The sequence below is a fragment of the Protopterus annectens genome, chromosome 1.part0 (genome assembly GCF_019279795.1).
Source record: "Protopterus annectens isolate FY-2018-M chromosome 1.part0, PAN1.0, whole genome shotgun sequence".
NCBI lineage: Eukaryota > Metazoa > Chordata > Ceratodontiformes > Protopteridae > Protopterus > Protopterus annectens.
Window position 1 is genome coordinate 1052856102 of NC_056725.1, and position 12098 is coordinate 1052868199.

The window sequence follows — 12098 nt, forward strand, 5'->3', positions numbered from 1 at the left end:
TCTCCAGGTCCCATGCCTAAAAAACAGATGCTTAAAATGGCTGAGGATTTAATTACTCTTATCAGAGGTTCTCAACCCCCTCCAGACAAGAGACCCAGAGTGGAGGAAGATTCTCCCTCTTCTGATCAGGGATCCATTTTATCAGAACATTCTGATGCAGAGGAACACTCTTACTCCCCTTTTGAGGATTTGGATGCCGAACAGTCCATCCCTTCTGTATCTCCTCCTGAGGATTTTTCCTTTGGGGAAACCTTGCACACCTTGAGGGAACACTTCCATTGGGAAGGCCAAGACTTTTCAGATTCTAAGAAAAGGCTTAGGGAATTTCTTTTGTTACCTCAACACAGACCTCTGGCGATACCCCCTGTTTTGGACATACTTGATGATGTTTATTCGGAGGCTTGCCTTAACCCGGATTCTCTGCCTCCTGCACCAGTCAAACCTGATAGGTATTACAGAGTACCCAACTCTCACCAATTTCTCTTCAAAAGTCATAATGCTGACCCTGAAACCATTTCACAAGGCCCCAAGGGATTGAAGGCCTCCACTGCCAAGAATCCACTTCCAGCAGAAAGGGAGTCAAGGTCTTTAGAAAGGTGGGGTAAAAAGGTATATACCTCGGCCACCCTAGCCATGAGGGCTTTAAATTGTCAGTTTCATATGCTTAAATATCAACAGTTCCTGTTATCACAATTAAGGAATAAAATGTCTCAACCTGAACAACCAGATTTAAAGGAGTTACAGGATATGATGCATAGTGCAGAACAAGTGGGTAAACACACTTTACAATGTGGTTATGATGAACTAGAGGCTTCAAGTAGAGCGGCTGCTACAGGATCAGTCATTCGCAGACATGCTTGGCTTAGAGAACAAAACTTGCCTGATCATGTCAAAGCTAAACTTCTAGATGCTCCTTTACAAAGGGATGTGCTGTTTGGTACTAATGCTGAGGAGATACTACGGAAAATGGAAGAAAAAGCCAAATCTATGCAAACTGTCAAAGCCTTTTTACAGGTCCAACCACCACTTTTTAGCAGAAATTGGCCTTCAAAAAACTGGTCCTTTCCAGCCACTGACAAGCCCCAAAGAGGTAGATACAGACGCACAAGGGGCAGAGGGCAAACACAAGGATCATATAGAGGACGACAATGGCAAACTCCAGCACCAAGAGGTGGCGAGGACAGTGCACAACAGTACAGGAAGCAAACCCAATGACTCCCTCATTTTCATGCCAAGCACGTCTCAGCTGGCAGCACCTTTGGGAGGAAAGCTAGCATTATTTGCAGCCAATTGGCATATTGTCACAACAGACAAATAGATCCTGGACATTATAAACAGAGGCTACAAATTTCATTTTCACACTCTTCCAAAAATGAGAGGCATGCCAAACCTGCCACAGAATCAAAGGGCAGAGGCACAACTACAAATTTCAAAGCTCATAAGCATGAGAGCTATTCAAGAGGTACCTACTCACGAACAAGGTCAAGGTTTTTATACAAGACTTTTTCTGGTACCAAGGAAAGGAACCGACTGGAGACCCATTTTGGACTTATCCATCCTAAACACATTTCTACTGCACCAAAATTCAAGATGCTCACATTACAGCAACTTCTTCCCATGCTGGGCAAGGAGTTTTGGCTGGTAACATTGGACCTCAAGGAGGCATACCTGCATGTCCCAATCAGACAAAGCTGCAGAAGATACCTCAGATTTCTTGCAGGTTCAATCCACTATCAATTCTCTGCATTGCCCTTTGGCTTATCTACTGTGCCCAGAGTATTCACAAAGTACCTGGCATCAGTGATTGCCTACTGCAGACTTCAAGGGATACAAATTTACCCTTATTTGGACGACTGCCTGATCCAAGCGGACAGCAAACACATACTTCTGGAACATCTGGCATATGTGACACGGTTATTGCATTCTCTGGGATACACAATCAACAAAGAGAAATCAAGGCTAACACCATCTCAGAAAATAACTTTCCTGGGTGCCAACTTGGACACAAACACCCAGATGGCCTATCTTACGCCAGAAAAACAGGGGAAACTATCTCATTACTTCAAAATACTAGCAAAAAGTACCAGGCTTACTGCAAGGAAAATCCTGCAGGCTCTGGGATTCATGGCATCTTGCATTCTTTTAATCCCATGTGCAAAGCTGCATATGAGGAAACTTCAATGGTACCTAAAAAACCTATGGTCTCAACACAGTCACAGTTTGGAAACAGTAATACCAATAATCCCATGTTTGCAAAAGGAATTTCTATGGTGGGCCCAAGCATGTCAAGCAAACACAGGCCTCCCATTCTGCAAGCCTCAAGCAAAGCAAGTTATCACAACAGACGCCTCAGATTACGCCTGGGGGGCGCACATGACGGACAGGTGCATCCAGGGCATATGGTCCCAAAAAGAAAAACACCTTCACATCAGTCAAAAAGAAATGCTAGCAGTAATAAATGCAATTACAGCTTTCAAGGACTTCCTGCATCCAGGGCAATTACTTATAAGAACAGACAACACCACAGTAATGTGGTACATAAACAAACAAGGAGGAACACATTCATACCCCTTGTGCAGACTAGCCATGACTCTTTGGAACTTGGCTCTGGAATGGCAAATCGAACTTCAAGCCCAGTACCTGCCAGGATTGGAAAACACACTGGCAGACAATTTAAGCAGAAATATGACAGATCCACACGAATGGAAGTTACATCCTCAGGTGTTTACAGAAATAACACAAGTGTGGGGGAGGCCAGACATAGATCTTTTTGCCTCCCACAGGAATCATCAATTGGAAACGTTTTGTTCAAGGACCTTTCATCCAAAGGCCTGGAGAGTGGACGCACTTTCATTCAGTTGGACAGCATGGACAGTTTACGCATTCCCACCTCTGCCTCTTCTGCCCAAGGTACTTTTGAAAGCAAGAGCAGACAGACCGAAGATGATACTGATTGCTCCAGATTGGCCACGGCAACACTGGTATCCACTGCTGAGGAGCCTAACACATACTCCTCCCTGGTCCCTGCCTCTAATGCCTCTTCTGCTGACTCAGCACAGCTACAAAACTCTCCACAGTCAGCTGAAAACACTCAATCCCGCTGCATGGACAATTCCTTAACACCACAACAGACCCTACTCTCCAAGGAGGTGCAGGATGTCATTTTGGAGGCCAGAAGGCCATCTACTAGAAAAACTTACTCCGCAAAATGGAAGCGGTTTTGTTCTTGGAATGAGAAAAAAGGCCAGGACCCTAGAAAACTGAACTTGCCTCAGGTATTACAGTATCTAGCTGAGCTGCTGAACAGTGGACTTTCATTTTCTTCCATAAAAATCCATGCCTCAGCTATTTCTGCAGAATACAACACGGATCCTCCTTTATTTTCTCACCCACTCTTAAGACAGTTCCTCAGAGGGGAAGAATATTAGACCACCAAGGAAACAACCAATACCAGCCTGGGATCTTAATTACATACTAGAAAAATTAACATTGCCTCCTTTTGAACCAGCTGCCTCAACAGATTTGCAATATTTGTCCTGGAAAACTGCCTTTCTTCTGGCTATCACTTCAGCTCGTAGAGTTTCGGAACTACAGGCCCTCGTGGCAGTGCAGCCCTTTCTCATTTTCCATCAGGACAGGGTTTCCCTTCGTACCAACCCATCATTTATGCCTAAAGTGGTATCCAGGGTAGCTTTGAATCAAGCCATACACCTTCCTACCTTTTACCCCAATCCTCAAAACAAAGGGGAAAGGCTGCTACATTCTTTAGACATCCATAGGCAGCTACGTTACTACTTGGACAGAACAAAGTCCTTCAGGAAATCAGAGCAACTCTTTGTGTCCTATGCTGTAGGGGCTCAAGGGAAGCCAGTTTCCAAGCAGACTATTTCAAAGTGGATAGGCCACTGCATACGGTTTTGTTATTCCTATCATGGGAAATCTGTTCCTACAGGTATCAGATCACACTCCACCAGGGCCACAGCTACCTCTACAGCCTTCCTCAGAGGAGTTCCTACCAAAGATATTCTGGAGGCAGCCACTTGGAGTTCTGTACATACCTTCACAAAACACTACGACCTGCCTTTATATTCCAGAACCAGAGCAGGCTTTGCCACTGCTGTTCTGCAGGGCATTCTGGCTCAACCCAGTTCCTCCTAGTACCTACCACCCTGTGCGTAGCTTTGGGACTCTACCCATCTGTGATTACTGCAGCTGTATGCACGATGAACATAGTACAGTTTTGTACCTACCATAAATGTAGATGTTCGAGTGCTAATACAGCTGCAGTACAGGTTTCCCTCCCTCCTTCCCCACTTGGTAAAGGCATGGGGCCTAACAACCTCTTCATACAACCTGACTGGGTTATCCTTCTATGGTTTATTTGCTTGCAACCACTGTTTTTTGGATTATATTGCATTGCATGTATACACATATAAGCATAATTTATGTATTGCCTTCCTTCTGGGGGCACCTGACATCTGGGGCAAGAAAGACTGAAGAACATGGCATCGGCTGTGTCTTATATACTCTGGCCTCGCTAACGTCAGAAGAGAAAGCGATGACAACCGACGCCGGACCAAGACTTTGGAATTCGGCCGACCGAGGGACCGCCTGACGGCAGAAAACCCATCTGTGATTACTGCAGCTGTATTAGCACTCAAACATCTACATTTATGGTAGGTACAAAACTGTACTTTTCTTTATGCCTTCTTTCGCCTTTCTCATACCAAAGGTCCTATTCAAGATAGAGCAAGATGCTCCCAAAATGTTGTTGGTGACTCCCTTTTGGTGCAGACAGCATTGGTTCCCTCTTCTACATTTGCCAAGGGCAGTCATCACAAGTTACCTCACAGGGTGGATCTACTCACACAAGATAAGGGGTCTCTCATCCATCTCCACCTGCCCACTTTTCAACTGACATTGTGAGTGATGGGTTCTGATCCCTTTTAGACACCTTTTTTTCTGTGGATGTGCTTCGGGTCCTGCATGAGACCAGGAAACCTCCTATCAGAAAATCTTATTTATCCAAATGGAAGAGATTTTCTGTTATTTCTCATAACCTGGATCCACTTACTATTAAAATCCCTTTGATTCTTTCTTATTTGTGTGAATTGTTCAATGTTGGGTTGGCGTACTCTTCTGCTAAAGTCCACCTGTCAGCTATTTCTGCTTGTCTGACTTTGACTCCCCCTTTAGCTTCTAGATTTGAAGTCAAACAATTTAAGGCATCCTTCATATTAGGCCTCCCAGAAAGCCTATTCCTCCTTCCTGGGACATACATTTTGTTTTGAAAAAACTGATTCTGGCTGCTTTTGAGCTTGCAGCTTCAGCTTCCTTACAGCACTGTTCTCGCAAGACTGTTCTTCTTTTGGCCCTTACCTCAGCCAAACGAGTGTCTGAACTGCAAGCCCTTATAGCTGTTGTTCTTTTTTTGGGCTTTCATAAGGTCAGGGTGTCTTTTCATAGTAATCCTTCTTTCATGCCCAGGGTGGTTGGTGAGTTGTCTCTTAATCAGTCTATTCATTTTGCCCACTTGTTTCCCTTCTCCACAGTCTGCTAGTGAGAAGGTTCTTCACACTCAGATTTGTATAGACAACTCCGATATTATTTGGATAAAACTAAAGCCATTCGTAAATCTGAGCAGCTTTTTGTTAACTTTCTTCCCAGATTTTTGGGTTTGGCTGTTTCCAAGCAAACTATTTCTTCTTGGATAGCTAAAGCCATTTCCTTTTGTTATTCCTTTCATGGGAAAAGCCTTCCTTCTTCTGTTAAGGCTCATTATACCAGAGCTGTGGCTTCTTCTGGTGTTTTTTAGGGGCTTGGATGCCAGTTCTGTTATTGAGGCAGCTACTTGGACTTCTGTGCATACATTTAACATACAATATAATTTAGATGTTGTTTCCAGGGCTAGAGACAGTTTTGCCAGGGCTATCCTACATGGTTTCCTTGTGGGCTCTAATTATCCTCCTTTCTCCCAGCTTTCTTCTTGAGCTTTTGTACTCTACCTGTTGTAAAGAACACTGCAACAGTGGTATGGAAGGACATAGTACAGTTGTGTAAAATCGTAACATAACAGTAGATGTCCTTCTCTCTGATGTTGCAGTATTCTCTCCCTCCCTCCTCCTCCCATTTCTTTTCCCCTTCTGGATGTATTTGTTACCTGTTTGTGTCCTTAGACTGTTGTTACTACTGGGGCTTTTCAGTTTTGAGGATGGTACGTATGTCACCTTTATGCCCTGTGCCGAGCACGGATAGCATACATGTGACATACAGCGTACCTATTACAACCCAAAGGCTTTGATATACTGGCTGGACGTTGGGCTGCCCTTGGCAAGTGATCTCTATTGTAAAGAATACTGTAACAGTGAAGTGAAGTGAAGGACATCTACTGTTATGGTAAGATTTTACACAACTGTATTTCTTTAGCAGCTCATAGCTTTAAGTCTTTATCTTAACTTCTAAAGTATGTAAGGTTGTGGCCTAAAGTGCTGCATATTTCCCACATTAATGTGTTGTCTTTCCATCAGTATGTGTAATGTTCCATTCAGTATTTGCAGTCAGTTGAGACAGCGTATTAAGCGCAGAGAGAGTGGTGTATAATGCATGTGAGATTATCATAGTAGCTACATCATTGTGAAGATCAGTAGTGTTCCATTTCACTTTTCATTTTTCTTTTTCATGTTCAGGGAGTTCCAGGAGTTGGGAAGGAGCAGGCTATAAAGCTGATTGAGCATTTAAAAGGACAGAGCTTGCTAAAAAGGTAAACTTTACTAATCATTTTTCTGACATGAATCAAAAGTATGTTTTCAGAATTTCTAGATGTACCATTATGCATATATGTGGCAGAAAAATGTTTTCTTCAATATTAATGCAGGGCAGTATTATAGAGGGATATTGTAAAACAGCACTCATCATTACCTGCAAGTTTAAAAAAGTCTCATCTGTTCACAGATGTAATGTTTCCAGAGCTTTACAGTTCATTTCGCAGTCATTTTATATACAGTATTTACAAAGGCTACTTTGCATTTTCTAATTAATGTGTGTGAATTTCATTGCTTTGGAGGCTTTTTAAGATTCACTTGTACTGCTGAATGGAACTTTGTTATGACAGTAGGAACACAAAACAGTAGGTGGCTGTGGTAGCTGATGTTCTTTGTGTTTCACTGTTGCAGTCATCACATTTTGGTTATCTCTGCCAGAGTAGCCCTCACTCAGCCTGAATACCAGAGGCTTAGTATTTCTGCGTTGGTTGCTATCGCTCCAGGACTGATGTCAGGTCGTCAGTGGTATAAAAACAGGCAGCCGGCGCCATTACACCGGTCTTTCTTGCTGAGGAGCTCGAAGCAGAAGCAGTTTGCACAAGTGCCGGTCGGCCGCTACCTGAGTTTTTCATTTCTGAATTGAAGTTGAAGTCTTCTAAAGCTAAGTACCCCATTGAGGATCCTTTTTTCCTGCTCTAACCGATGTCAGAAAAAGTTAACAATTGTCTCACCTGTGGAAAGCAAATACCACACCGAGACTTTCATTCTTACTGTGTCACTTGTTTAGGCCCAGACCACGACGTCTCCCACTGTCGCTTTTGTGCTTTGTTCAACACCAGAACTATACGTCGTCGGCCCCTTATTATAGCTAGATATTTTCGCTCTCAGTCCTCAAATTCCGATATGGCTTTGGTAAGCCATCCGACAACAGATCTTCAGAAAAAACGCAAGGATAAAGACAGAGACAGACTGCACAAGTCCAAGACTGCCGACGATGCTTCCGTTAAGCTAGTCGTCAGTTCTCCGGTCCTCAGTGAGGCGCTTTTTCAGCCCCTGATCCCCGCTTCTGTGGATTCGCAGACCACTACCGAGACCCTTTCAGAGTCCGGTATGCCGCAAGACTGTTCTTCTACTAAGGATCCTGTGGATATGTCTACCTTGGATGGGTTCAGAGCCACTGAGCAGGCACCGGCTTCCGAGGAAGTACTTCGCACTACCGATACTCGACACTGACCGACGACTTCTTTGGCGTCTTCAGTTCTTTCAAAAACAGAGTTTCTAAGGCCCAGGGTATGAACCACACCCAAAAAAAACGACGACTCAAGCTCAAGTACCTGCTTCCTTGCCTCAGTCTCAAATGCTTAAAATGGCAGAAGACCTTATAATGTTTGTCAGGGGAACCCAGGCTACCCCTTCCAAAAGAAAAAGAGACTTGTCCCCAGTAGTTTTATCTGAACAGGAGTCCGCTGACTCTGATGCAACTGAATATGAAGATATGCAACCCCTCTCTGCTTATGAGGATTCTGTTACAGAGGAATCTATCCCTTCAGGCTCTCCACTTGAGGACTTTTCCATTGGGGAAACCCTGCATACTTTAAGGGAGCATTTCCAATGGGAATGTCGGGAGTATCCTCAGTCAAAAAAGAGACTCAGGGAATTCTTTTCCACAGCACAGACCTCTGGCCATTCCTCCTGTCCTGGATGTTGTGGATGATGTTTTAATGGAATCCAGTCTGACCCCTGAGACCCTCCCTCCTGCTCCCAGGAAACCTGACAGGTACTATAGAGTCCCTGACTCTCACAAATTTCTTTTCAAAAATCCTACTGCTGACCCCAAGGTTATGTCTCAAGGACCTAAAGGAATCAAAGCAACTTCAGCTAAGAATCCCACCCCCCTCAGATAGGGATTCCCGAGCATTAGACAGATGGGTTAAAAAATATAGACCTCTGCTACTCTTGCTTATTAGAGCATTAAATTGTCAGTTCTATATGCTGAAATATCAGCAACATACCATGGAACTCCTCAAACAAAAAATATCTTCTTTCCCTGCTTGTGCAGAAAATAAAGAGTTACAAGAGTTAATGCATTCTGCAAGTCAAGTAACTAAGCACAACTTACAATGTGGTTTTGACACCATAGGAGCATCTTGCAGAGCAGCAGTCACTGGTTCTGTCCTTAGAAGACATGCTTGGCTTAAGGAACAGCCCTTGCCAGACCATGTCATATCCAAATTATTGGACGCACCCTTGCATAAAGACAACTTATTTGGCACCAAGGCAAAAGAGGTCTTAAAAAAGATAGAAGAAAAAACTAAATCTATGCTGACAGTTGAAGACTTCTTACAGGTCCAGCCAGTGAGGTTCAGTAGGCATTGCCCCTCCAAGTACTGGTGCTTTCCTGCTCCCTCCAAGTCAGCTCAGCCCAGATCCAGGGGAAGCAGCCCCCCCCCCCCCCCGAGACAACAGCCCCAGGGAATGCAGAGATCTAAGCAGTGGAGTTCCTCCTCTTCAAAACCAGGGAGTGCAAAGCCACCCCCTTATGGTAAAAACAATGATTTTACACTTCCACCCTCTCCCTCTGCCCACCTGCTCTTACCCCAGGAGGAAAACTCTCCTTCCACACATGCAACTGGGCCACCATTACCAACGACCGCTGAGTCCTCAACATAGTGTCCCAGGGATACACATTTTATTTCCACACTCTGCCAACCCCAAAAGGGTTCCCAGATCTCCCCCCAAACCAGTGGGCAGAGGCCAAAAAGCAAGTTCTTTCCCTGCTCTCTATGAGGGCAGTAGAGCATGTTCCTGCAGAACAGATAGGCCAAGGTTTCTACTCCAGACTCTTCCTGGTACCCAGAAAAGAGGGCACATGAAGCCCCATCCGCTAGCTATCCATTCTAAACACCTTTCTGGTGATACCAACATTCAAAATGCTCACCCTCCAGCAGCTTATATCTATGCTTTCCAAGGATGCTTGGTTAGCTACCCTAGACCTAAAAGAGGCCTACCTACACATCCCAGTCAGGGAATCATGCAGGAAATACCTACGTTTCAGGGCAGGATCACTGCACTTTCACTTCTCTGCGCTTCCCTTTGGCTTATCCACTGCTCCCAGAGTTTTCACAAAATGTCTGGCTCCCGCCATTACTTTTTGCAGACAAAGAAATATTCAAATTTACCCATACTTAGACGACTGCCTGATTCAGGCAGACAGGAAAAGCTACTAAAGCACCTGACCTTTGTAAAGGACCTACTGACCTCCCTGGGGTATACTATCAACAAAAAGAAATCCAAACTAGTACCCACACAAAAAATTGTTTTCATGGGAGCAAGCCTGGACACAGCATCCCAGATGGCATTCCTTACACCAGAAAAACAATCCTACCTGACAGCCTACTTCTCTCAACTAGCCACCAGGACCCAGTTATCTGCAAGGAAAATCCTGCAAGCTTAGGGTTCATGGCTTCTTGCATTCTACTCATTCCATATGCCAGACTGCATATGAGGAAACTACAATGGTACCTAAAAAGCCTTTGGTGTCAGCACTCTCAAGACCTGGAAACTCTCATACCAATGTTACCTTGTCTAAGGAAAGATTTTCTTTGGGGGGCAGCAGTATGCTACCACAACACAGGACTTCCCTTCTCACAACCCCATGCCTCCCAGACCCTCACCACAGACACATCAGACTATGCCTGGGGTGCACACCTGGACGGCAGGTGCATTCGGGGCCAATGGAGCCCAAATCAAATACATCTGCACATCAACCAAAAAGAGATGTTAGGTGTTCAGCATGCCCTGACAGCTTTCAGATCCCTCCTGTCCTCAGGGCCTGTACTAATCAAAACAGACAACACCACTGTGATGTGGTATGTCTACAAACAGGGAGGAACTCACTCTTATCGTCTGTGCAGGCTCGCCATGACTCTTTGGCACACGGCCTCAGCCATGCAACTACATCTGTTAGCACAATTCCTGCCAGGCTCTCTAAACTCTCTGGCAGACAACTTAAGCAGAAATCTGCTAGACCCACATGAATGACAGCTAGACCAAAGAACCTTCACCCTTGTAACCCAGAAATGGGGCACCCCGAAGGTCGACCTCTTTGCCTCCCACTCCAATCATCAGCTCAGCAAATTCTGCACCAGGGAACCTCACAGCAAGGCCTGGAAAGTGGATTCTCTATCCTTCCAGTGGATAAACCTCTCGGTCTATGCATTTCCCCCTCTACCACTCATTTTAAGGGTACTGCTCAAAATAAGGGAGGAAAACCCGAGGACAATCCTGATTGCCCCAGACTGGCCATGCCAGCACTGGTACCCACTGCTGTGCAGCCTGTCACCCTTGCCACCATGACACCTACCTCAGATCCCAACACTCCTGACCCAGAGGACTGGAGAATTCATGAATCCCCAATGCAGACCCTCAGTCTGGCTGCCTGGCTTATTCCCTGATCTCTACTCAAGCTGCCAGTCTAAGCAAACAAGTTCTAACTGTTGTACGTGAGGCCAGACTCCCCAGCACTAGAAAGTCTTATGCTGGCAAGTGGAAAATGTTTTGCACCTGGATCCAGACTAAGGGAGCCAGAATGGCACAGCCCTCCCTACCTGTCATCCTGGATTATCTGGCAGACCTACTACACAGGCATCTATTCTTCTCTTCTATTAAAATTCATGCCTCTGCCATCTCTGCTCATTTCAGCACAGAGCCACCTCTTTTCTCACACCCTCTCATCAAACAGTTCCTAAGAGGGACTAACAACTTGAGGCCACCCAGAAGAGCTCCTACCCAAGCCTGAGACCTAAATTTTGTGTTAGAAAAGCTCACCCTGCCCCCCCCCCCCCTTGAACCTACAGCTTCAGCAGAGTTAAAATTTCTCTCTTGGAAGACAGCCTTGCTTCTGGCCATCACTTCAGCTAGAAGAGTATCAGAGCTACAACCACTTATGGCTGTAGTGCCCTTCATCATTTTCCATGCTCTCAGGTTCTCCCTCAGGACTAACCCATCCTTCATGCCAAAAGTGGTGTCCAGTGTGGCTTTCAACCAATCTATTCATTTGCCCACCTTTTTCCCTAACCCACAAAACAAGGTGGAAAGGAATCTGCACTCTCTAGATGTGCACAGACAGCTCAGATTCTACCTAGACAGGACTAAATCTTGTAGAAAAACTGATCAATTGCTAGTCAGCTTCACTGCAGGAGCAGAGGGCAAGACCATATCCAAGCAAACCATTTCCAAATGGATAGCACACTGCATCCATTTCTGCTACAAACAACATGGGAAACCTTCCCCCAAGGGGGTCAGGACACATTCCACCAGAGCAACCTCCACCTCTGC

General features: G+C 45.1%; 1 protein-coding gene across 2 annotated transcripts in view; it reads left to right on the top strand.

The window, feature by feature from the left end:
• Positions 1-12098, top strand: part of GEN1 (GEN1 Holliday junction 5' flap endonuclease) — a 911226-nt gene that overhangs the window by 376798 nt on the left and 522330 nt on the right. For both annotated transcript variants that reach the window (XM_044064875.1, XM_044064884.1), the window contains exon 6: positions 6687-6760. In XM_044064875.1, coding sequence (XP_043920810.1) covers positions 6687-6760 — 74 coding nt within the window. The remainder of the gene's footprint in view (positions 1-6686; positions 6761-12098) is intronic.